The 26,590-nt window shown below is 50.0% G+C and overlaps 2 protein-coding genes across 2 annotated transcripts in view; one reads left to right on the top strand and one right to left on the bottom strand.

Annotated features, from left to right (window-relative positions):
- The window catches only part of LOC114903468 (sialic acid-binding Ig-like lectin 5), a 41,499-nt gene extending 25,554 nt beyond the window's left edge, over positions 1-15,945 (top strand). Inside the window, exons 6-14 of the mRNA XM_029236278.1 lie at positions 1,036-1,149; positions 1,227-1,607; positions 1,831-2,109; positions 2,360-2,470; positions 3,146-3,400; positions 3,483-3,767; positions 3,992-4,091; positions 4,936-5,017; positions 15,431-15,945. Coding sequence (XP_029092111.1) covers positions 1,036-1,149; positions 1,227-1,607; positions 1,831-2,109; positions 2,360-2,470; positions 3,146-3,400; positions 3,483-3,767; positions 3,992-4,091; positions 4,936-5,017; positions 15,431-15,622 — 1,799 coding nt within the window. The 3' untranslated portion in view covers positions 15,623-15,945. The remainder of the gene's footprint in view (positions 1-1,035; positions 1,150-1,226; positions 1,608-1,830; positions 2,110-2,359; positions 2,471-3,145; positions 3,401-3,482; positions 3,768-3,991; positions 4,092-4,935; positions 5,018-15,430) is intronic.
- A 5,140-nt stretch (positions 15,946-21,085) lies between these two features.
- On the bottom strand, positions 21,086-24,785 carry LOC114904976 (cytoplasmic tRNA 2-thiolation protein 1-like). The gene is given in 3 exon segments (XM_029239425.1): positions 21,086-21,723; positions 21,726-22,219; positions 23,654-24,785. Coding segments are annotated over 3 exon segments (1,050 nt in total). The 5' UTR covers positions 24,162-24,785; the 3' UTR covers positions 21,086-21,675.
- Between the last annotated feature and the right edge of the window lie 1,805 nt (positions 24,786-26,590).

Raw genomic sequence — 26,590 nt, 5'->3', positions numbered from 1 at the left:
GGACCGGGGCACGAACCCGCGTCCCCTGCATCGGCAGGCGGACTCTCAACCACTGCGCCACCAGGGAAGCCCTGAGACTGTGTATCTTAATTTTCTTATTAAATGTTAGTCTCCCCACTCAGATTGTTAACTCACCTTTTCCATCCTAGGAGCTTATCCTGTGTTGTATCTCCAGCCCCTACATAGCCCCTACATGGGGACATGGCACACAGCAGGTGTCCTCAAAGCCTTAGTTGAATGAGTGAGTATCAGTGCCAGGCTGTGTCCTAAGCACTTGACACATATGAACTCATCTAATCCTCACACAGCATTTCTGCTAGTGTCTCTGTTTTTCATATGAGCAAACTGAGGCACAGAGAGGCTAAGTAACTTTGGTAAAGTTGAACAGGTGGCAGGTGAGTAGGTAGGTAGGCAGGTGTCTGGGTTCCAACCCGGGCACTCCTTGCCTTCAACTCCCACATTGGAAATGCCCTGCGCTCGGTCTGCTTTGGGCATCAACACCAGGACCAGAGTCTGAGGCTGCCTGGGACGAGGACAGTGATGGGAACAGGGACCTAACTCCACGGGGTCAGGAGGCTCCAGGGTCACTGGTGGCGACCACAGCTGTGTGGCCACTGTGGGCCGAGTCATGTCCAACTGACATGCTTGTTGCTGAGAACTCACCTTTCTCCTGACTTGGGGGCAGGCCTCCATCACCTGGACCCTCAGCCTGGGCTCCCTTCAACATGTGATAAGGAATTCGCTCTTTGACCTCCCAGAGGCTCTGATCCCCAGGGAGCTGGACAGGTGATGCTCTCTTCCCCGTGTAGACAACAGTGTACAGGGAAGGGCTACAGCTGTGGGGCCTTGGGAGCCTAGACAAGCCTCACATTTCAGTAGCTCACAGTCTGCAGCTGCAAATGGGAGAGACGAGGGAAACAGGATGATTTCCCAGCCTGACCTTCCCCCTCCTGTGGCCTGTGACGTCCAAGTTCCCCTTCTGCTTGGCCAAGGCTGTCTCTGTCACCCACTGACTTCCTGTTGGGGCTTCCTCAGTCGCTCCCCACATTCGCGGCACTTCCTTCCCTGACGGAGGCACTTGGACCCGGGCTCTGCGCTGGCGGACGCGGACATGGTGCCCCTGCTGCTGCTGCCCCTGCTTTGGGGGGGGTGAGTGGGCCGAGGGAGGAGGGGCGGCAAGGGTGGGGGAGGGGCTGGAGCTTCAGCGGAGCCTCTGTGTCCCCCAGGGTCCCTGCAGGAGGACCAGGGGTACTGGCTCCTAGTGCAGGAATCAGTGACGGTGCAGGCGTGCCTGGGTGTCTACGTGCCCTGCTCTTTTTCCTACCCTTGGAGTTCGTGGTACTACTATAGAGAACCCTTCATCTATTGGTTCCGGGAAGGGGACAACATACACCACAGTGATCCTGTGGCCACAGACGACCCAGGTAGACAAGTGAAGCCAGAGACCCAGGGCCGATTCCACCTCCTCCGGGACCGCAGGAAAAAGAACTGCTCCCTGAACATCAGAGATGCCAGGATGAGCGACACAGGGGTCTACTTCTTCCGAGTGGAGGGACGTGGTATGAAATACAGCTACAGAGATAAGAAGCTGAATTTGCAGGTGACAGGTATGGCAGGGGCCCAGGAGAGGACCCTGGGACGTGGAGACTCCCATATTAGAACAGGAACAGGACACAGGACCACTCCCTGCTCCAGGTCTTGGGGTTTAGGGGTTCAGAAGAGACACAGGACCTGGGGTGAGCTGTGGCTCTGAAGCACTGGTCCCTCTCAGGGTCACATTCTGGGCCCCCACCCCCCTGGGGCCCAGGCATCTCCCTCTCTTCTCGTCAGCCCCAACAGAGAAACCTGACATCCATTTTCTGGAGGCTCTGGAGTCCGGCCGTCCCACAAACCTGACTTGCCACCTGTCACTAGTCTGTGATGGGGGAAGAGTTTTCTCATTCTCCTGGGCGGGGGATGCCCTTGATGCCATGGACCCAGAGACCCTCCACTCCTCGGTGCTCACCTTCACCCCGAGGCCCCAGGACCATGGCACCAACCTCACCTGTCGTGTGGAACTCCAAGGAGATCAAGTGACCATGGAGAGAACCATCCGACTCAATGTGTCATGTGAGTTTGGAGGGGGGCTGGGTCCCTGAGGGCAGTTGGCTGTGTGTGTGTGTGTGTGTGTATGTGTGTGTAGAGGGCAGGGATAGAACGAGGGCCAGCTCACTCTTTTATGGATCTGAGCCTTGGGAGCCGAGGTGGGGAGAGGCCATGAGGACAGCCATGCCCCCTTCCTGGTTTCCTTCCTTGGGTGCTGGGTCAGTTTCGATCCCACTGGTCAGCTCTGAAGCAAGGCCATATCTTTCCATCCTAGATGCTCCGTGGAACCTCAGCATCAACCTCTGCTTCAGAAATGTCACAGGGAGGAAAGGACCTCTTCTCCAGGGCTGGGTCCAGCTCCTGGGACCACCTCCAAGCAGAGAGGGTGGGATTAGGGCTTGAATGCCATCACGTATGGGAAGAGCAAGGATAAAAATCACCACCCTCTCTCCCCCACCTCCCAGGCGCTAGTCCACACACAGATTCAATACACATATACACATACACACACATACATATATACATGCACGTACACACATATCCACATCTCTACACAGACACACAGACACGTACAGAAATGCACAGACACACATGCAATACACATACACACATGCACCTACACACGCATGGACATACACATACAGGCCACACACACATACACACCACACACATACACACCACACATATACGCACTCACACACTCTGTTCAAAGCCCATTTCACTTCACCATGGCTGTGCTCTGTGGTTTTCCTCCACAGAACCTCCTGAGTCCCATTTCCTGGTGCCTTCACTGAATCAGTTTCCCAAGGCTTGAGGCTCTCTGTGCTCTTTCCACCAAACAGCCCAGGCACGTCCCATTGAGACACTGAGCCTTCCCTGAAGATACGAGGCCCAGACACGTTGGGTCAACCTCCTTAGGGTGTGAGGGTCCAGCCTTGGAACCCACACCGAAGCAAGCTAGCGGGCCAGGGGAGGAGAGGGAGGGGCCAACTAGATCCTGGGAAGGCAGGAGGGATGAGACCTCAGCCTCCCCCAGCTCTCGCTGCACTTTCCCCCAAAGCCCTCAAGGCTCTACAAAACAGCTCATCCCTTCTCATCTCGGAGAGCCAGGCTCTGCAGCTGCTCTGTGTTGCTGACAGCAACCCCCCTGCACAGCTGAGCTGGTTCCGGGCGTCCCCAGCCCTGAACGCCACCCGCATCTCTAGCACCAGGATCCTGGAGCTGCCAGGCTTAGGCGCTGCAGAAAGAGAACTCACCTGCCGAGCTCAGAACCCTCTGGGCTCCCAGAACACCTCTCTGAGCCTCTCCGTGGTCTGTGAGTGTGGGGACCCCTGGGGGCAGGACACCTGGGCCCACGTGAGGGGAGAGGCACCGCTGACTCTCCTCCCTCTGTACAGACCCCCCGCAGCTGCTGGGACCCTCCTGCTCCCAGGAAGATGAGGGTCTGCACTGCGACTGTTCCTCCCGAGCCCAGCCGGCCCCCTCCCTGCGCTGGCGGCTGGGGGAGGGGCTGCTGGAGGGGAATTTCAGCAATGCCTCCTTCAAGGTCACCTCCAGCTCGGCTGGGCCCTGGGTCAACAGCTCCCTGAGCCTCCGCGAGGGGCTCAGCTCTGGCCTCAGACTCAGCTGCGAGGCCCAGAACGTCCACGGGGCCCAGAGCGCCACTGTCCTGCTGCTGCCAGGTCAGGGGGCCTGTTGAGGGCAGAGGCTTAGGGGGAAAGGAGTTAAGGTCCTAGAAGATGATGCTTGGAGGGAGAGGGGCTGGGGCCTGGACAGAAGGTGGTTGCTAGGACAGGGTGCCCCATCTCAGACCTGAAGGAGTTCTCCAGCAAGTTCTGCAAGGAGGTGGGAAGGCAAGAGACTGAATCTTGGGAGTGAGCTCATCTCACAGCCCTCTCCTCTGCAGGGAAACCGGCATCCCTGACCGGAGTGGTTCGTGGGGCCCTTGCAGGTGCCGGTGCCATGGCCCTGCTGTCACTGTGCTTGTGTGTTATCTTCTTTTGCATGTAAGCCTGTGTTCCTGGGGAGGTGTACAGGGAGGTGTGTGTGGTAGGCAGTCCAGAGAAAGGTCATTTAACCCCAGAAAGGCAGAGCTGAGTAGATTAGATCCAGAGCGGGTCTTTTTTTTTTTTTTGCGGGGTTGGGGGAGAATAGGTAACAGCCTTCGTGAGATAGAATTCCCATACATTTAAGGTGTACAATTTATTGGCTTTCAGTCTATTCAGAGTTGTGTGTCCATCACCATGATTTTGATAGAACTTTTTCATTAGCCCATGAAATGAAACCAAAAGGAAACGCACACCCCTTGTCATCCCATCTGATCCGTCCCCTGCCCTAGACAACCAGAAATCTGAGTCCCTCTAGAGTTGTCTATTCCGGACATTGTGGAATCATAAAATATGTGGTCCCTTGAGACTGACTCCTTTTGTTTAGCGTGATGATTTCAAGGTTCATGCACGTTGTGGCATGTGTCAGTACTTTGTTCCTTTTTATTTCCAAATGATGTTCCCTTGTATGAATGGAGCACATTTCTACCCATCCGCTCATCCACTGATGGACATTTGGGTTGTTTCCACTTTTTGGCCATCATTTGCCAATAATAATAACATTCACGTACAAGTTTTCATGTGTAAGTGGGGTCTTTAGGGATGGAAATTCAGTCTTGGCCAAGGTCCTGGTCATCCAAGAGGATGAAGCACTCACTTGCATGTCAGGAAGGCCTCCGAGTCCGGTTCCAGGGTCCGGATGCCTGAGGTGTCTTACCAGGGAGTGGGGGCAGCCTGCTTGCCTTTGCCCGAGCCGTCCTGGCTGCATTTTCTTCTCTTCTCTTACACTGGTTTCTTCTCCTAGAGTGAAAGCCCGCAGAAAGCAGGCAGCCAGGAGGCCAGAGGGTGTGGATGGTGAAGACCCCGTCATGGGTACCATCGCCTGGGTGAGTGATGTGGGCGTCTTCTCCTGCAGTGGGAGCCCTGGGCGTATCCACTCGGTGGGTCCAGACTGAGTTCCTCAGTATTTCCTGCTCCTCCCTGGTCCCCCGGGCAGACACACTCCCCTTCTGTTCTTCCCCTTCATCCCCCAGACGCAATGGTCCTCTGCTGACCACTGAGCCAACCTCACCTCTTTGCCAGATACAGCCTTCCAGAACCATCTCCCCCAAACCAGTACTTTCCAGCCCTTCTGGAGTTTCAAAGCTGTTGTTTGCTACCACTGCTTCGAGAATCAAGTCCTAATCCTTGGTCTGATATACGAAGTCCTTCCTGAGGTCTCCCCTGATGGCCGCTCCAGCCACTGGTCCTGCCCTAGGGTCCAGCTACACTGGCCTTCTCACTGTCTCCATAGAAATCTATTACCTGATGACTCGGAGCCTTTGAATGTACAGTTCCTTCTACCTGAAATGCCCTTCCTTCCTCATTTCGACCAGACCACCTCGCCTCCTCCTTCTAGCTCCAATATCAACATCTCTTACTCTGGGAAACCTTTGTCCTCTCCCTCCCTGTCAATGCCCATCCCTCCCTTCTCTATATCCCCAGAGCTCTGTGTCCACCCTTGTACTGAGGGTCACATCACACAACATCACTATATTTACCTGTCTCCACCCTCTCATCGTATTTGTAAAGTCCTTGAGAGGGCAGGGGTTGTAATTTTCTCTCACTCTGTCCCTGTCCAGCACGACCCCCCTTCTCTTTTTTAAAGTTGGGCTCGCGTTGCCCTAAATGGAGTTATCCAAAATGCTTTGTTCGTGACCAAGCTATTATCACTGGAACAAGCAGTGTTCGCTTTGTTTTTCATAATATGATAAGCAAATGTAAACCTCCTGTCCAACCTAAGACTTCAAACATTGATGATTTTTATCTACCCATGTTGCTTCCTGATCCATCCTCAGTAACCACTGCTCTGAATCTCTTTTTTTTTTATTTCTTTATTTAATTTCTTTATTATTTTTGGCTGTGTTGGGTCTTCGTTGATGCACGTGGGCTTTCTCTAGTTGTGGCGAGCGGGGGCTTCTCTTCGTTGCGGTGCGCGGGCTTCTCATTGCAGTGGCTTCTCTTGTTGCGGAGCATGGGCTCTAGGCACGCGGGCTTCAGTAGTTGTGGCGCAAGGGCTCAGTTGCTCTGCGGCATGTGGGATCTTCCCGGACCAGAGCTCGAACCCGTGTCCCCTGCATTGGCAGGCGGTTCTTAACCACTGCGCCACAAGGGTAGCCCTGCTCTGAATCTTTTGTTGCTGTGTTATCACATATATGTTTACCCAAAATGTACACTGTTTAGTTTAATTGCTTCTGAACCTACAAAGGGCTTCACGTTCCGCATACTCTTCTTGGACTCGCTTTGTAGATGCAACATTAGGTCGCAAAGAGTCATTCCTATCTTTACATAAAGTTGCAGTTCTCCATTGTATAATAACTCATTTTATTATTATGTCTATTATCTAACTAAGCTTGTGTTGATGGACATTTGAGTTGTTTCCAGGTGTTGCTCTTACGAACATTCTTATTCGTGTCTCACCGTATTCACATGTGAGAGTTTTTCTTTAGCATTACTGAAGAATTTAATTACTAGGTCATAGTGTACGTAAAGTTCATATTTACAAGATCATGACAAAGCGTTTTCCAAAGCAACTGCATTCACTTATACTCCCATCGGTGCTTATCAGATTCTGTTGATCTACAATCTTCCCAACACTTGGTTTTCTCAAATTTTTTGTTTTTGTTTTTGTCCTCTCACCATCTCACTGTGGTGTTGGTTTGCATTTCCTTGGTTACCAATGAAAACAAAAGTCTCTCTATGTCTTCAGTGGTATATGAACATGTTCTCTATAAAATGCCAGGTCCCATCCACGGCCCATTCCCCTACTGGGTGTTTGACTTTTCCTTATTAAACTTGTTGGAGTTCTTTATACATTTTTATACTGTTTTTTTTTTTCTTTCTGGTTATATACATGGTAAATATCTTCTCCCAGTGAGTAGCTTATCTTCACTTTTTTTAAAGGTGACCTCTGATTATGGTAAGTTCTGAATTGTAATATAACCATATTTACCAGTCTTCTCTTTTCTATTGAGTGCCTTTTGGGTCTCATTTAAGAAACTCTTCCCCATCTTAAGATTAGAAGGATATTCAAGTATAGTTTCTATTAAAAGTTTTGTTTTCCTGTTGACATTTAAAGACTTCATCTACCGGGAGTTGAGTTTTGTGTGTGGTGTGCAGTGTCGATCTATATATGTCCTTCCTTCATTTATAGAATAGTCCTTCGCTCCCTCCCCTGCTGATCTGCCATGCCATTTTTGCCATACATCAAAATTCCATACATGGGTGGGCCTCTTTCTGTGGCCTCTTCTATTCCAATGGTCAATTTTATAGTCCCTGAGTCAGAACTGTGTCTACAGTCACAGAATCTATAAACTCAAACATAAGTCCTGGTATCTAACAGAGCAACACCTTCTCCTGAATCTTTTTCAGAAGTTGTCTTGCCTGTCCTTGGCCCTTTGTTGTTCTATTTAAATGTTAGAGTCAGTTTGTCAAGTTCCAAAAAAAATACTCCTGTTGGAGTTTTGATTGGAATTACATTGAATCCACAGATCAATTCAGGAAGAGTGTACTTGTTTTTGAATTTAAGTCTTCTAATCCACGAAAAATGGATATCTCTATTCATTTAAGTCTTTTAAAAAATGTTTTCAAGAAAGAGGGACAATTCCTTCACACAGGTCTTGGTCATCTTTTGCTATTTTTCTTCCTAAATACTAGTTATTGTTACTATTGTAAATGCTATCTTTTTTATTTTTATTTTATTTATTTTATTTTTTTATATTTGGCTGTGCTGGGTCTTCGGTTTCTCTGCGAGGGCTTTCTCTAGTTGCGGCACGCGGGGGCCACTCTTCATCGCGGTGCGCGGGCCTCTCACTGTCGCGGCCTCTCCTGTTGCGGAGCACAGGCTCCAGACGTGCAGGCTCAGTAGTTGTGGCGCACGGGCCTAGTTGCTCCGAGGCACGTGGGATCCTCCCAGACCAGGGCTCGAACCCGTGTCCCCTGCATTGGCAGGCAGATTCTCAACCCCTGCGCCACCAGATAAGCCCCCTGGCAGGAGTTCTTTAGACCCAACCAAGTTGTCAGTTACTTGCCGCGCAGTCTTAATTTGGATGTTTGGTGGTCGTCTGGGTGGATCTTTTCAAGCCCAAAGAGATAGAGCAATAGGAGAATGAGAAAGGCGGAGGGGGAAAAGCCTTGGCCTCAGTGCGCTTCTTCACGGCCAGAGAGCTGCTCTCTGCCAGACCCTGCAGGTGACGTCAGCTGCCACTTAACGGGCTACTTGAATCTACGTGGCTCAGGAGAAGTCCCAGCCACCCTTCAGAGGGGAGCCATAGCCCAGTAGGCGGATCGAGATTATGGCCTTGGAGGCCCCTCATTGGGTGCCAGAAAAGATGTTGCAGGAAAGAGAGTGGGGTGCGAGAGGATGGTCATGTCCCAAGTCATGTCTGCGTCCCTGGGATGGCCGCCAAGTGTGGGTTCTTGGCTTTGTGCAGGCAAGGATTCAAGAGCAAGACAAAGTGAAAGAAGGTTTATTCAGGGAGATACACACTCCATAGAGTGTGGGCCACCTTGGAAGGCCGATGCTATCTTTTTTAAAGTGCATTTTCTGATTGCTCATTGCTGGTATGCAGAATGAAAAAAAAAAGTTTTTTCAAAACATATGAGGTTGTTTTTGTAATTTAAAAAAATCACAGGGGCTTCCCTGGTGGCGCAGTGGTTGAGAATCTGCCTGCCAATGCAGGGGACACGGGTTCGAGCCCTGGTCTGGGAAGATCCCACGTGCCGCGGAGCAACTGGGCCCGTGAGCCACAACTACTGAGCCTGCGCGTCTGGAGCTTGTGCTCCGCGACAAGAGAGGCCGCGACAGTGAGAGGCCCGCGCACTGTGATGAAGACTGGCCCCCGCGTGCCGCAACTAGAGAAAGCCCTCGCACAGAAACGAAGACCCAACATAGCCAAAAATAAATAAATAAATAAATTTTAAAAAAATCACAAATTGGTCTTGGGTGCCATTTAGAATCTTGTTGCATTGGTAGCTGGAAAATTCTTAGATCTTATCCATAAGCCTGCTGAACCATTCCTTTTCAGAGATAAAGATACCATCTGAAAAATTTGTAATATTCTTGTTTTTAACGGTCATGGCTTGCTGAATCAAAGCAGCTGAATTTGATGCACATGTAATGTCACTTCCTTCAAGAATCAGCTGGTCCTTTCAGGCTTCAGGTACCGAAGAAGAAACGCCTAGCCTCCTGTAACCCCTGCAGATGTATTTTTCTTCTGAGAGGTTTCAGATTTCAACAAATGACTCACTCCCCTGAATAAATGATGGGGAAGTGAGAGCACCAAGACTGCCTCGTGTGGTAATGGAAGTCCGTGTGACACTTCAGATTGTGGGCAGGTTGTTTGAACAGTAGTCAATTTCTTTTCATTTCCCCACCATTTGTCCACACAGAGCTGCTCCTTTTACTTTTTTTTTTTTTTGCGGTACCGGGCCTCTCACTGTTGTGGCCTCTCCCGTTGCGGAGCGCAGGCTCAGCGGCCATGGCTCACGGGCCCAGCCGCTCCACGGCATGTGGGATCTTCCCGGACCGGGGCACGAACCCGTGTCCCCTGCATCGGCAGGCGGACTCTCAACCACTGCGCCACCAGGGAAGCCCTCTTTCACTGTTTTTAAGCTGGATACTTAGCTTATTAATATATAGCACACTTCTTTCATTATAAACGTATTTTTGGATAAATTTCTCTCAGAATATGACTTTAATTTCATTCTACACATTTTGAAATGTGTTATTTTAATATCATTCAGTTCTAAATATTGCTAAAACCCTATTGTGATTTCTTTTTGGAATCTTAAATTATTGGGGATTTAAAAAAAATTCCAAATGTATGGGGATTTTAAAATGACTTTCCATCCTTAAATTCTAAATACATTGAGTTTTTTCTCAGAGTGCATGCTTTTTATGATACCTAGTTTTTAAATTTGTTGAGACTTGATCTGTGGCCTGGTATGTGATGAATGTTTGTAAATATTTCCTATATGCTTCAGAAAAAAAATATTTCCTATTTCATAAATTCCAGGTAAGATCAGTAGGCCAGTGTGTTACCTGTATTGTTCAAATCCAAATCCATATCTTTCCTAATAGGTCTTCCTGACCTATCAGTATTTGAAATCTTATATTATGATAGTTTACTTGTCAGTTTTTCCCTGGAGTTCTATCAAATGTATTTCTTATAGTTGATGTATTTTTAAATTAAAACTGTATATTTTAGAAGTATTGTATCTTAGTGAATTGAACATTTTATCACATTTAATCACATGTAGTGATTGTCTTTGTGCCTACTGATACTTTTTGTTTTAAAGTCTATTTGGTTAGATCTTAAAACAGATACACCAATTTGTCATTGGTCAGTTAGAAAGGATAATATTTCTCCATCCTTTCCTCTCCCCACCCCCTTCCAGCATTTTATTTATGCTTTGGCAGTGATTCTTTTAAATAGTATATAACCAGGTTTTAAAAACTCCAATTTCACATCCTCTGTTGAGTTCACTGTATTTGGATTTATTGTGGTTATTGATACATGTGGATTTCTTTGTATTATTTTACCTTTTCCTTCTGTTTGGTTCCATTTTTTTTCAATATTTCATTTTCTCCTTTCTTATTTAAAAATTTAATATCTCTGTCTTACACCTAACAGAAAGAACTCGAGTGCTATCATATCTATTGGTTTCCCCTCTGTCCACCTTCTACTGTAATGTTGGTTCTTTTTCTAGATCTCCAGTTTTCATTCTGGGTAATTACGAACACACAACATTTTTCCATTCTCTGGTATTCTTAAAAAAATATATACAGGTACACATTTTACTGAGGTGTTTGAGCACCTTTGTATCCTATATTTCTTGCGTGTGGTTTCTTAGTTTTGTTATTTTTATTTGAATTCTTTTTATTTGAATTCTTCCTCCCAACATGTTCTCATTTGGGTTTTCCTGTATTAAGACTTGTGTCTGAAAATATTTTTATGCCCCTACAGTTGAATCTCATTTGGCAGGATATTAATTCCAGGATCAAGGTGATTTCGCTTCAATGCTTTGAACACTTTATTCATTGTTTCTTGTACCCAGTATCGCTGTTAGAAATCTTAGGGCTCGCACATTGGTAGGTAATCCACCCATTCTCCCTGGAAAGGTTTATACGTTTCTCCTTGGTTTTGATATTTTTAAGAATACTCTATTTGGATGTGGGCTTTTCCTTGTCTTTTTTCTTGTGTTTGTGGGGTCCTTTGAGCTGAAGTGGTTCATTTTTCCTTTAATTCTGGCAATTTTATCTCCACTATTTTTGTCCAAATATTTCTTCTTCTTTTAATTTCCTTTTTATCTCATTTGGGGACTGTTGGGATTTCCCTGGCGGTCCAGTGGTTAAGACTCCATGCTTCCAATGCAGGGGCGGAGGGTTGGATCCCTGGTTGGGGAACTAAGATCCCACATGCTGTGTGGCGTGGCCAAAAAAAAAAAAAAAAAGCATATCATTTGGGGACTATTATAATCTGAGCTGAGATCTTCTATTTCTGTCCTCTATCTATTGTAACTTTTCTTTTCTTTTTTTAAAAAATATTTATTTATTTTGGCTGTGCCAGGCTCTAGTTGCAGCATGCATGTGGGATCTAGTTCCCCGAAGAGGGATTGAACCCTGGCCCCCTGAATTGGGAGCGTGGAGTCTTACCTACTGGACCACCAGGGAAGTCCCAACTATTCTTTTCATATGTTGTGTGCTTCATCCTTCCCTACTTCCTTCTAGGGGAGACGTCAAAGGTCCTTCCAGCTCACTGACGTGTCTGCAATTGTATTCATTCTATTCTTCATTCCGCCATTGGGTTCTTCCTATTCTATTTTTCAGACATAGTATTTCCACTTTTTACAGAACTGCATACACATTTCCTTTTCACACAATTTACGTGATTACATGACTCCTTGTTTTACATTTTATGTACATAATTTCTGATGTATATAATTTCCTTTTTTTCCTCGCAGTTTTGAGATATATTTGACATACGGCACTGTATAAGTTTAAGGCGTACGGGATAATGATTTGACTTACACACCTCGTGAATTGATTAGCACAGTACGTTTAGCAAACATCCATCATCTCATATAGATACAAAATTAAAGAAATAGAAAAAATTTTTTCCTTGTGATGAGAACTCAGGATTTACTCACTTAATAACTTTCGTATGTAACATAGAGCAGTGTCAATTATAATTACCCTGTTGTACATTACATTTCTAGTACTTATAACTGGAAGTTTGTACCTTTTGATCACTGTCATCCAATTCCCCCTCCCCCAGTCTCCCGCCTCTGATCACCACAAATCTGATCTCTTTTTCCATGAGTTTACTTGTTTGTTCATTATTGAAGTATAATTGACCTACAACACTATGTTAGTTCCTGTTACACAACATAGTGATTCGATATTTCTGTATGTTTCAAAATGATCACCGTGATGTCTAGTTACAATATGTCACCATACAAAGATACTGCAGAGTTATTGACTGATGTACCTAATTTCTTATTCTCACTTTCACGATGGTAATGTCATCACTCACTTCTCTTAGTGCAGTTAGCGTGCTTAGTTTAAACCCTTGATCAAAGTGTTCTAATACTTGTGCTTTGGAGGTACAGGAAGTTCCCAGGTTCCGTTGGCTTGTTTTCCTTCCGGGACATTTACAGTGAGCTGGGAGGGCATATTCCCCTGGGGATGTTAGTTACTCTGTCTGGAGTATTGATTGGGTGAAGGTGAAAGGCGGATGACAGTCTGTGTCGGCTCGAAGGAGCAACGGGGACCAGCCCCAGGGCGGAGCTCCCCCAGGCACCAAAACCACGGCCCATCATTCCCACTTCCTGTCCCCCCAAGAAAGCAGCTTAAGTCGCCCCTTTGCCTTCTGACCCTCAGAGAGAAGGAGCTTTGGGCAGGGACTCTTCGTGGATTTTGATCCACTGGACTCTGGAGTTTGGAAAGGAGAAAATGATGACAAGAATCCCAGAGGCCAGTGAGGCTCCATCTCTGCTCTCCTTTCCTTCACTCCAGGGAAGCTACGGTGTTGATGCAGCACTTACCTCTGGCCACCTGCATATCACCGTCCTGTCCACGCTGCCTGAATTCTGCAGGCAATGATTGTCCCAAGGCAAGAGTAGAAGAGAGAAAGGAGCAGAATTCAAGCACATTTGAGGGGAAACATCCTCTTTATCAACAAGGCAGATTCCCCAGCCCTGGGCTGCAGCACATCACCCCCCCCACCCCATTTGTTCACATTAGCCTTTACTTCCCCCTAGGGGCTTCAGTGTGATCAATTGATTAATCAAGCAATTGACTAATTGATTTATAAAATGTTGTCATCCTGTAGTTCCATCTGTAGTTCTTCTATTGTTGGATCTTGGTGAATAGAGCCAGTGGCATGTGTGAATTCACTACCTTGACAGAACTGTGACAGCTTTGTTTTCCCCATTATTTTACTCTCAACCTTTCTGTGACTCTCATACTGTGGGCAGAATGGTAAAGCGATGAGCTTCATAGTCCCTGGAGTTCAACTTCCTGTGTTCAAGTCCTCGATCCAACCAATTCCAAGCTGTGTGACCTTGGACAAGTTAGTTAACCTCTCTGTTTCTTTATTTTCTCTTCTGGAAATAAGACTGTGGATATGGTGGTAACTGTTTCATTGGGCTGTTACAAGAAATGCTTAGAAATGCGCCTAGGTCATGGGGAAATTGCTTACAACTATTACCTAATGTTACTATTCCCCCCTCTAATAAGGAACTGCATGAAGGCAGGTATTTTGGGCTGTTTCAGTTCCTCTTATGTCCTCATTTGCAAGAACGGCACCTAACTCATAGCGGGCACTCGGCAGGCAAAGAGGTATTGAATGAAAGAATGCACATATCACTTTCTCCTGTTTATTCATCTGAGCTGCATGTTGCCTCATGATGATCAATTTAATCCCTTCTTAATATATGGTAAGGCTATTATTAATGGACGCACATCCTTATTTCTCCCTCTTTGGCTGCAGTAGTGTCAATACACCTAGCTGCTTTGTCATTTCATTTTACCTTGCTCATGTCTAATACGGCCAGCTCTGTCTGGATATTCTGTTTTTTTGCTGAGGTCATAAAACCATTGTTCCTAACCTGGAACTCATTTTTTTTTTCTTTCTGAGCTACTTTTGAAGGCTAATGTTGCTTTCAACACTCTCTTCTGTAGCATGATGATGTAGGGGTGTGGGCAGACTTGAGAGAGAAAAGGGAATGGCTTACTCGTGTCTGGGTACCATCTTTGCCCGGAGACTTGGGTCCTGCTTTATTTTCATTTTTGTTTTATGGAGCCCAGGCCCAGGATCCAGAATTGCCATCTCTTTTTAAAAATTATTTATTTATTTATTTATGGCTGTGTTGGGTCTTCGTTGCTGCGTGCAGGCTTTCTCTAGTTGTGGAGAGCAGGGGCTACTCTTCATTGCAGTGCGTGGGCTTCTCATTGCAGTGGCTTCTCTTGTTGCGGAGCACAGGCTCTAGGCATGCAGGCTTCAGTAGTTGTGGCACACGGGCTCAGTAGTTACGTCACCCGGGCTCAGTTTGTGTTTCGCAGGCTCTAGAGCGCAGACTCAGTAGTTGTGGCACACGGGCTTAGTTGCTCCATGGCATGTGGGATCTTCCTGGACCAGGGCTCGAACCCATGTCCCTTGTATTGGCAGGTGGATTCTTAACCACTGCACCACCAGGGAAACCAGAATTGCCATCTCTTTTCTGGTTTCTGCATAAGCTATCTCACAGTACACCGCGAAGTTAGACATTTGCTTTGTTTCCCTGTCTCTAATCCAGTGCTCCTAGCAGACTAAGCTGCTTGAGGTCAGGGTCCATGTCTGTTTTCTCACACAGTCCACCTGGCCCCTCGCCCAGGACTTGGCACGGGAGACACTGTCAATAACACAGCAGACCTGGGTTTGAGTCCCGGCTCTGCCATTTACTGTATGAGTGATCTTGGGCAAGTTACTTTACCTCTCCCCACCTCAGTTTTCCTACCTGTAAAATGGGGATAATGAGAGTATCATCCACACTGGGGCTTTCTGTGAAGGTTAAATACGATTCGTAAGGCCTTGATATGGCCTAATCAGTCTTAGTATTACAAAACTGTAAATGAATGAGTGAATATTTGAGTTCATAAGAAACACGTGTGGAATAAGAAGATGAATGAATAAATGTCCCTTCAGGCCGACTTTCCCTTGGAGGGGAAAGTGCCTGCCTTACTCCTTCTCTGACTCCCTTTTCTCCCCTTTACTCAGGGTTCCAGGCAAAAGCCCTGGCCAGACGGCCCCCCAGACCAGACGTCGTCCCCTGCAGAGGATGCCCCGCCTTCAGGGGAGCAACAGGAGCTCCATTACGCCTCCCTCAGCTTTCGCGGGATGAAGTCTCGCGAGCCTTTGGACCAGGAGGCCACCAGCACCACCGAGTACTCAGAGATCAACACAAGCTAATGAGGACTCGCCCAGACCTTGGTCCTAGCTGGAGGAATCACAGCCTCTGTGGGGAAAAGGAGAAGTCAGGGACTAGTTGATGAAGCCTTTGTGGCAGTATTAGCATTAACTACTGTATGAGTGTCCCCAGGTAGAGCAGAAGGAAGACAGGTGATAGGATTAGAGACTTGGGCTCAATCAAATGCAGGTTCCAGCACTTCCTAAGGCATCGTTAGCAAGCAATTCACTTTATCTCTCTGTGTCTCAGTTTTCCGTTCTGTAAACCAGAGATCATGTGTCTTACCTCAAAGCTGTGTGAGAATTAAAGTACACATAAAAATCAACCAACAGAGGTCCCGTCATGTGGCGTGCACTTAGTGTCTGCTGGTTTCTCTTCCTTGAAGAGAAAGGTCCTCCTGGCAAGTTCTCCTGAGGCTGGGGGTTACTAGCGTTGACCTGAAAAAAATAGACGGCCAGACATTTCTCCAGCAAACATGGGTTTATTCGGCATTAGCTGAGCATGGCAACTTGGGGTCTGCAACCATTGCGAGCCATGTGCAAGTTCTGACACAGCAAGGGAAGGAGACCACTTTTATAGAGGGGCAAAGGAAGTTGGGGGCTAGAGTAAACAAAGAGTCCCTGGCTTTTCATTGGCAGAGTCCTTGCCAGGAAAGAAGAGCAGTCTTTCTTCTTCCTGTTGGGCTCTACTCATTACAGGCAGTGAGAGGTCTCCCTCTGGTCTCCTGACTCTGTTAAATTGAGGCTTCATTTTATTCATTTTTTACACCAGGCACAGAGGACAGGGTGGCAACTTGTTGATGTCATTCTCCTTCCCAGAACTCTTCAAAGCCTCCCCAGGGAAAGGTCAGCCCCTCAGCCTGACATTCGGTTCATAATCTTTATCTCCTTGCCTCACTTTTTTTTTTTTCTTTTTGCGGTACGCGGGCCTCTCACTGTTGTGGCCTCTCCCATTGCAGAGCACAGGCTCCGGACGCGCAGGCTCAGTAGCCATGGCTCACGGGCCCAGCCGCTCCGCGGCATGTGGGATCTTCCCGGACCGGGGCACGAACCCGCGTCCCCTGCATCGGCAGGTGGACTCTCAACCACTGCGCCGCGAGGGAAGCCCCTTGCCTCACTTTTATCTGTCAATTCTTGCAGCACATTTCCATCTCCTGACCTCCAGTCCCTTCCCTATCTCATTTATGGACCCTAAAGGGATCTTCCCAACAGCCAGAGGGCTGACCCTTACTCTCCTGCACAAACCTGTTTGTGGCTTCCTGGTCTTAGTACATTGCAAGCATCTGTCCCAGCATTTAAAGTCCTTCACGGGGACTTCCCTGGTAGCACAGTGGTTAAGAATCCACCCACCAATGCAGGGGACACAGGTTCGATCCCTGGTCTTGGAAGATTCCCACATGCTGCGGAGCAACTAAGCCCGTGCACCACAACTACTTAGCCTGTGCTCTAGAGCCCAAGAGCCACAACTACTGAGCCCGCATGCCACAACTACTGAAGCCCGTGCGCCTAGAGCCCGTGCTCCGCAACGAGAAGCCACCGCAATGAGAAGCCCGCTCACCACAACAAAGAGTAGCCCCCACTCGTCGCAACTAGAGAAAGCCCGCATGCAGCAATGAAGACCCAAAGCAGCCAAAAATAAATAAAATAAAATAAATAAATTTATATGTAAAAAAGACCAATGACCTTCCAAAGAAGAGCAGTTTGACTGACTTATCAAGTAGCACCATGGAGAGCAGAAGAAAGCAAATACTGTCTTGAAATATAATTTTATAACCTATACTCTGTAAAGATAATTCAAAAATGAGGAAGCAGTACAATTTAGAACAAATACATGAGAGGTTCTCTACCGGTAGAATAACAATAGAAGATAGTTTAAAGATCCCTGACAGTAGGGATTTCCCCAGAGGTCCAGTGGTTAAGACTCTGCCTTCCAATGCAGGGGGCGTGGGTTCAACCCCTGGTCAGGGAACTAAGATCCCACATGCTGTGGGGTGCGACCAAAAAGTTAAAAAGATTTCCTGACAATAACAACAGCTAAGTCCAAAGCTGGGGGTGGGGGGAGGTAACTGGACTTTACATTTCCTAACATCTGCCGATTATCCAGGAGGAGATAGAGGTTTTCATTTACTTTAGTAGGTTAATTATGCATGCAGGAATTTTATGGTAATGACGACAAGAATAGAATCAGAATGTATGACTTACAAACTAGAAGTCTTTAAAACTATCCTATAAAAACTTAGTAAATCAAAAGAAGACAAGAATGGAGAGATAAAATAACGTGAAACTGGCGGCACATATAGAAGATAAAATGTAACGTGGGGTACCTACATTGACTATACTGGATAAATGCTTCAGTTAAAAGCAGAGAGTCAGCTTGGATTCTTATTCCAAGTATATGCTCTTTACAATATATGCATCTAAATTATAAGGATAGAGAAGGTCAAATGTAAAAGCAGACAAAATTAGATACTATGACAACATTAATTAAAAAAGAAAGCCTTCTGAAGCCCCTCCGACTTAGGTGCCCCGCTGGCCTAAGGCTCAGGACCTTGTGTCTGTGGATTGGGGTCCTTGACGGAGTTGGGGTTTTCCTGAACTCAGTGCCCAGCTATGATCCGGAACCATGGACAGCGTCAACCGTTCAGCTAGGACCTCCCCGGGGTCTGGCAGGGTGGTTGGAGTGCCCCCTGGGGGCAGGTCCCTGACCTGTCTCAATTGCAGAGGAAAGAGGGCTGGACGAATGGGAGTGGTGACATTCTGTCCCTCAGGACAGAGGTGCTCATCAGGGGACAGCCAACTCCTCAGTCTCCCCTGAAAACCTCCTCATCCTAGGGAAGAGGGGACTTAGCTTCAGAGACACAATGCATTTCTCACAGTTCTTTGCCCCTCGGGTCTGACCCCCTGCAGAAAATCTTCCCTGTGTCAGATTTCTCCCCTTTCTCCCCTTACTTTCCAGTAGGTTGACAGTTTGTTCTTGTTTTTAATCCCTTTCTCATACTGTCATGGAACTCTGGATGACGGAGAACATGGTTTATGATCATCTTCTATGCCTGGTGCCCTGCCACGTCCTGATTCAGCTCAAATAAAGGAATCAGAAGTCTGGTTTAGCTGATGGGTCACAGAAATAAATTCTAAGTTTTCCCTATTCTCCATGAACGGTAAATTTTCAGATTGGGGAAAGGATCTTGTGGCCTCAGTGGAACACAGCATGGAGAGAGTTATCATGAAGTGCAGAGGAAGCCAGGCAAGGTCTGGAAAAAGTAGTGTGGTAAGGAGAGGAAGCTTCGATTGATACCATAAAGAGGGCAGACTTTCTGAGGCTGGAGGGCTTGTACAGAAGTTAGAACTCATTCTGCAGTTGTGAGTGGAGGGCCAATGGGAAACCTGGGAATGGACTGAGAGCCACATGCAAATCCAGTGGCTTTCTGAACTGAAACTGACACCAGAAACCTGCAAACATCACGCCCAGTTCTGGGTCTGGACCCAGCACCCCAGTTCTGTTTCAGCCTCTGACCAGAAGGAGCCCCCTGCAGATGAGTTTGAGGTCAGCCATCCCTTCTTGAAGCTTCTTGTGTGATCAGGCCTGGGCTAAGAGCCAGGATTAAGAAGATTCTGTTTCAGGTAGGTCCTGTGCCCCCCACACTTCCCTGCTCTGAGAGAATTTGAGGAGAACAGCGAGAGACCACAGTCCATCCATTTGCTGAAGGGGATGGAGATGGACACTTGGGGGAGGCAACATGAGTGGAGGGTTGGATGGAAGGAACTACCTTTACAGGTTATCATCAGACCTGGGATGAGAAGAGCTCAGCCTTTACTTCCCTGGTCATCACTGGGGAGAAGGGGAGCTCCTGAAAGAGGGAGGAGTGGGGGCAGTCCAGTCCAGAAAGAGTCTCTGGATGACTGCTGCTTCTGAAGCTGCCCTTGATCTCCAGATAGAAGGAACTGATCTGGTGGTGTCAGTCATCCCAGACTTGCCCCATCCAAGCCCAAGCTGCTGCCACTTCCCTGGCTGTGAGCTTGTAGGGGTAAGTGGTCTGCAACACGTGACTCTATGCAGGGTCCTTGGTCTCCACTTTGGGGTACAACTTCGAGAAGCACAAAGGGTAGGAGCTGCAGGTATAAGGATTGGGGACACTGTGTAGGACAAAGTGCTTCTTCATGCTCTGACCTTCTCTCATCCTGAAATTTCTAGGTTTACTCTAAAAGAGTCTACATCTTCTGATTTATGTAAGGGGCCAACATAGACCACGATCCTTCTATGCCCAAAAACAGACCAGGTCAAAAGCTGCAAGGGACGATCAAGGACCTTGGGCCTCTTCCATCTCTTTGAGGACCTCCTCCTATGACCGCTCTGTGAGCAACAGAGATGCCAGGATGGGGGCAAGCAGGACACTGGGAGATGGCGTGAGGTTCATCCCAGTGTCATACTTTTCTGAGCTCCTGTTCTCTCTGTCCCGGCCCAGTGTTGACCCAGACACCTGACATCTATATCCTGGGGACCCTGGAATCTGGGCACAAGGGAATCCTGACGGGGTAGGGCACCCAACAACTGGCAAGGGGTGTCTCTGAGTCACCCTCCCCCCAACACACATCTTATGGTCGTGAAGATGCAGAAGCTCTGCATCCTTGCACCTTCCCCACCACAAAATGCTCAGGTGGACTCAGATCCACTTCATGGCTGCTGGTTCTGGGAAGGAGACATCCTCACCTAGATGGGAGGAATCAGGGAGGCTTCTGGGAGGCCCCTGGAGGATGTGAGCCAGAAGATGGGAAAGGAGGGCACTCCTGACAAGGGACCAGCCCAGCAAAGCTCGGAGGTGGGACCCAGGACACCAAGTCTCCCCAGGGGTCAGGCAGGAAGTTTCTGAGCCTCACACCTGTCTGGACTGGCAGGGAGGCAACCCTGCAACCCAGAGCCCCCTGGTGGCCAAACTTTAATACGAACAACCAAGTCGGACACCATTATCAAATACTCACAACAGTGCTTTGCTAGGAGGCTTTGATTCCATTTTCAGTGGAGGAAATGGAAGACCAGAGAGGTTAAGTCACTGACCCAGGCTCACCCAGCTTTGCCTCTAGAATCTGAGGTCTGGGGAGCTCACCCAGCGGCTCCCCACCCATCACACAGAGATTGGGGGTAAGGACTAAATCCACTGTCTTGAGGAGCCCCAGGCAGCCCTGGGTGTAAGCCCCTAGTTGGGGCTCCAGCGAGGTGACCTCAGGCTGTCTGTACATAATGGCCTGCCTCGGGGAGCCCTGCCTCTCTGCCTGAATGTTAAACCAAAGTGCCTTTGTTCAGGGAAACATCCGGACCCTGTCCACCTGTGAATGGCTGCAAGAAAGAAGAAATTAACACATCCCCTCCCCGAGGCTAGGCATTCCAGGAGATATTTGCAAAACTTATGGCCTTTTCACTTTACTTCCTCATCTCCTCGCCTTCTCTGTGCTGTAAAAGAAACTGGCAACCAAACCCCGAATAAAGTCGTATTCCTTGCCTCAACACTTCCTCTCCGATTTATTGGCCTGTGGTGCGGGGAGCAGAGCGAGCTTGGCCTCGGTAACAAGGCTACAGCCAATGAGATCATGCTGGGGATGAAATGAGACGGCCTGCCCTGTGTACAGCGCTCACACAGAAGCATCACGATTGCTGTAACTGACGTGCCCATCAAGTTACATGGTTTTGCTTATCCCACTGCAGGCAAACATGAAACATCAGGCACACAGTAGGCGCTCAAGAAGGGTTAGGACTATCTGAGCATGCCCAGAGCCCCACAGAGGTACAGGCAAGAGGCCCCCTAATTCCCACTCGCTCAGGAATGGAAAGTTGTACAGTTCTCTCCTCTCTGAGGCCCAGGGGTCCCCCAGACACCCAGGAGTCCTCCGCAGCCCCAGGAGCCCAGAGCCCCAGCTTCTGCAGGACCACAGGTAAGGGGTTCCGACCCCTTCCCAACCTCACACCGAAGCCCGGGCTAAGGTAACTCGGGTTCCTTCACGGTGTCATTTACAGGCGGCCCCGTACTCCCACGTCGTCGGATCCCAGCGGAGAACTGGAGTCTCTAGAAGCCGGGGATGGGCTCCGAAGCGGGGGGTCCGGACGGCTGTGGCTCCCGCGGCGACCCGGCGGCCCCTCCTCGTCCAGCCCCCGGCGGCCCTTGCCGATGGCCAGGCGGGGCCGGCCGCGGTTCAGGCCGTCCAGGAGGGCGCAGGCCTGGCAGAGCGCGCGGCTGGCCAGCGCCCCGCAGCGGGAGCAGGCGCCGGGGGGCGGGGGCCGCGCGGCCGGGGCCAGCGCCAGGCGCTCGGCCGAGTGCACGAGGTCCAGCACCGCCGACGGCCGCGCCGCCTCCAGCAGCTTGAGCAGGTCGCGCGCGTGGCCGCGGAAGGCCTCGGGCGCGTACACGCACTCCTCCGAGAAGTAGTCCAGGCGGCGGAAGTGCGCGTACAGCACCACCTCCTTCTGCGAGGCCAGCTGCAGCGGGCGGCAGCGCGGCAGGGCGCCCCCCTCGCCCGGAGAGCCCAGGCCCCCGCCGCGCGCCAGCCGGCCCGCGTCGCCCCGCAGGAAGTTCATGAGCACCGTCTCCGCCATGTCGTCGGCGTTGTGTCCTGGGGGAGAGACGCGAGCCGGTGAGGAGGGGACGCTGGGGCCGGCGGGTCCGCGGGAGGAGACCCCGCGGTACGTGGGGCGGTCAGCGGGAGGCTGCGGGTGGACCCCGTGAGAAAGGAGAGGGGAACACACCAGGCTCCCGTGGAGCAACTTGGGATGCCCTCATTTGCCCCCCTCTTATTGCAAACCAGGCTCTGTGCTCGGTGCCCTTTCATGTAGTAACACTGCTTTAGGCTACAGATATAATTTCAGTCTAGTGAAGTGTACTTCAGACCGCACAGACATCAAAATGGCATTTGATGGAGATGCTCAAGTGGGCTGTTGACACAAGTGCCTCTGGGAATGCAGATTATGGTATTTAGAAGGACCAGGGAGAAAGTAAGTGCATAGTTACACAACAGTCACCATAAATTTGAAGCTCAATCTCTACTTATTCTGCAACTTGTCATCTTATACTTGAGTCTATAGTAAAACACTGGTCTTAGGGCTTCTCAAGTCGGCCATACTTTGCCTCCTCAGGGCCTTTGCATAAGCTGTTTCCTCTGCTCAGAACCTCTCCCACCCCCGTTTTGTCCTTCACCTAGTTACCCACTCGGCTTCAGGTCTCCGCTCACTCAGGAAACACTTCCTTAATCCCCATGTTTCTCCCTTCACTAGGTCCTCCGGTGTCACTTTCCTTAGTGGCGCAGGAACTAATTATAATCAGGTTATAATTACATATGTGAGAAACGGACAGGAGCAGAGACTGTCTTATGCATCATAGCGGCAAACGTTTATATGTTTACTGTTTCTCAGTGTCTTGTCTAAGTGCTTCATACGCAATTCCCATAATTCATCCAATTCCCAGTAACTCTAGGACCTAGATAGTATTAATATCCCCGTTATATAAAAGAGGAAACCAAGGTTAGGTAGTTTGTTCTAGGCTATATAGCTTGCATCTGGCACACAATAAATGGTCAACAATTATTTGTTTAAGTAATGATTGGTACAGAGAAAGTGTTATCAAAGAGGAGAAGCGAATAGAGAAAAGGACACAGTTGCGTTCAGACTAGATGCTTCTGATGGGAGATGCCCCTTCATACCCCTCCTTTTGTGACAAGGGACACAATGTCATTAAAAAAAAAGCGCAGAGAACCACAGCCCTAGCCCCTAGAGAGTACCCTACCACCCCTCTATTTGCCAGCGTGTGTGTACAAAGATGATGGCAGTGACTCAAAAGCTTACCATGCCCATCCTAAGGACACGCACATACTACGAACCTTCAGTGTGCATGCACACCCCCTTCTCCTTTTTTAGCGTCTCCAATTAGGATATACGCAGTCTCCTTTACGACCTCTGGGGCATGCGCCTCAGTGGACTTACAGTGTCCGCCCCTCGCCCGCGCATGCGCCCGTTCCTCCCACCGCGCCCCTCTGTACCGCGACTGCGCTCACCCGTCACGACGTGCGTGGCTCCCACGCGGCGCGCCCCTTCCTCTAGCGCCCGGCGTCGCAGCACCCCGCAGAAGGTGCAACAGGAGCGGCTGCGGCCGGAGCCGGCCGTGCTGCGGGCCACGGCGTCCATCGTCCAGCCCCCGAAGAGCTCTGCGTAGGCCACGACGGTGAGCGGGAGCTCCCAGCGTGCTGCCTGCCGCCGCACGGCCGCCAGCGCCGCGTCCCGGTAGCCGCCGATGCCCTCGTCCACGGCCACGAGGTGCAGCGAGATGCCCAGGTGCGGGGCCAGCTCGCGCAGCACGTGCGCCAGCACAGTGGAGTCCTTGCCGCCCGAGGCGCCCACGGCCACCACGGCGCCGGGCGGCAGCAGGCGGCCCGCGACCACCGTGTGCAGCACCTCGGCCTCGAAGGAGGCGCAGAAGCAGGTGGTGCACAGCGCCTGGCCCGAGCGCGGACGGCGGAGGGCGGCTCGCGCCTTGTGGCAGGACGCGCACTGCGGGGCGGGCATCGCGGGGTCCTGGCGAGGCAGGAGGGTCGGCTTCTCCTGGATGGGTGGAGAGGGGAGGCGGGTTACACGTGGATTCCAGATTAAGGGGTCGTTGCCTCCCGGCAGGCTGCCTAAATAGTGCCCAGAGTAAACCCACTGTCTCGAACGGTCTTCTCCCAGCGCTGTGCAGGCCTGGCACCTTCAAGTCTCAGCTTAAGCTTTCATTCATTCGTTCAACAAATATCCACTCAGTGCCTCCAAAGCGCCCAACATTGGTTAGGCACTGGGGACACAGCAGGGAGTAAAAGAGGAAGGGTTGCAGGCACTAAGTTCTAGTGGAGGAACCGACCCAAAATAGTTTTCAGATACAAATAGGTTACTCTCTGAGCTGAGGCTAGAAGGAAGAGAAGGAGTTAGGCATTAGATCAAGGTGGTAAGAATTTTCCGGATAGAGTTAATACCAAATGCAAAGGACCTGAAAGGGCAGGTCCTGTCTGTGTTCTTTTGGGTGGAAGGTGTGTTGGTGGTTCAAGACTGGAGAGGGTCGGGGGCTTGGAGATTGGCAGGGTGAGGAGCTTGGACTTTATTCTGAGTGAAACAGGAACCGTTGGATGGTTTTAAGCTGTATAGTCACAGGATCTAATTTCTATTTTAACAGGATCCTTTGGGCTGCGTGTGAATAGAGGGGTGGAGAGTGGCAAGGACAGACATGGGCAGACCAGTGAGGAGGCTCCTGCAGTGATCCAGGTAAGCAGCAGTGGGAGCTCGGAGCAGAGTGGAGACAGTGGAATCGGAGAGAAGTGGTCAGATTCTGGATCGCTTCCGGAGACAGAGTAGATGGGACTCTGCCAAGTCTTGGGGGACAGCAGTGGATGAAACAGAGGACTCATGACAACTCCAACTTTTGTTTTGACTTGAGCACTTGTAAGGGTAGTGGGGCCATTTAGTGAAGAGGTGGTGGGGGTTAGGGAAGACTGGGGAAATATTGTAAGAGGAGTAAGTTTATGGCAAAGAATCTGGAATTTCTTTTGGGCATGGCAAGATTTGAGGTCCTTTGCTCTGGAAGTCTTTCCAGAACTCTGGGCTGGGTCTGGCGCCTCCTCTGGGCGTCCACGGCCGTCTGACCCTCACCGAAGGCCAGCCCTGACCACTCTTAAGGTTGTAATCAGGACAGAAGAGGGTGCGCTCGTACCGCACTCAGCTTGGGCGGTGGGAAGAAGGAGTCAGATACGGCCAGCAGAGTCCAAAGCGGGTCAGCAGGGACACCAGAGGCTTAGGGCACTCCCGCGTGGAGGGCTGGCGGTAGAACGGCTTTGGGGGGATCATGGAGGGGAGTGCCATCTCCCGAGGGATGCCTATCGAATGCGTGGGAGAGAAATATGGAGACCATCAACTCCTCCACGGCAGCACGACCAAGGGCCGAGATCGACCCGCCGCGGGAGGAGGCACTCACCTGAGTAGAACCCGCGCCGGACGGTCCAGGCTCAGAGAAAACGCGGAAGCAGGTAAAATAACTACGACTCCCAGAAAGCTTTGGGTCAACCCGCGAATGACTCCCAGGTGCCCGTGCGGCGGTTCGGCCTGGAGCGCTTGTGGCACTCGGACAAGCTGGGCCTACAACTCCCGGCGATCCTCGCGGTGGTGTCTTTCGTTCCCGCCTACGGTTCCCAGAGTGCTCCATGCCAGTGCGGTTCGATTTCCGAGTGCGCCTGCGCAGGAGCTGGTGAGGCGTGTGGTTTGGGTGCTGACGTGCGCAGCGCGCTGTGGTTTATTCCAAAGATAGATGTTTTTCAGATATTCTGCTCTTGTGGGAGCATGGTAGAGTTTGTGGTGGGGGTGGAGAGGCGTCAGGGCGGGGGTACGAAGGGGATAGGGGTGCGAAAGGGAGAGGTAGCGAGGGCGGTGGACCGGTTCCAAGAATCGGGGATACAGTTTGGGTTCTTGCGCGCGCCCCCACTGACGTGAGAGCGGGTGTGCGCCCCGGCTGAGGACCGCCGCCGTGCGGGCTGGGGGCGTTATGCTTGGGCGGAGCCGAAAAGTAGTGGTTTGCGGTTCGCTACGCGGGTTCGGGGCATAAACGCGGTGAGCAGACATGCGCGCACCTGGGTCAGGAGTCAGTGCTCACGCTTCCTGCCTGGTGGAGTTGAAGGCAGAGCTCGGGATGGAGGGCAGGTGAGACCCGTAAGACGGAGGGTTCCCCGGGGAACAAGTCCCCCCAAACCAAAAAACGGAGCACCTTCCCAAGAGTCTACCGGAGCCCTGATCCCCAGGTCCACGCCCTCAGCCCCCTAATTGCCGCTTCTCCTGCATGTTATATTCTGAGATCCTTTTGTCTCTACTCCTGTGAAGCCCTTGAGAGAGTAGTGATGGGGGCCATTTAGGTGTCTGAACCTATTTGTTGAAGCCTGGTCATCGGGTTCACTCATTTGTTAATCATTTCCTGAGGCTTT

The sequence above is a fragment of the Monodon monoceros genome, unplaced genomic scaffold, assembly GCF_005190385.1.
Source record: "Monodon monoceros isolate NGI ecotype Baffin Bay Population unplaced genomic scaffold, NGI_Narwhal_1 Super_Scaffold_10, whole genome shotgun sequence".
NCBI classification, from domain to species: Eukaryota; Metazoa; Chordata; class Mammalia; order Artiodactyla; family Monodontidae; genus Monodon; species Monodon monoceros.
Note: the sequence above shows the minus strand (reverse complement) of the source record. Positions and strands in the feature narration are given on the sequence as shown.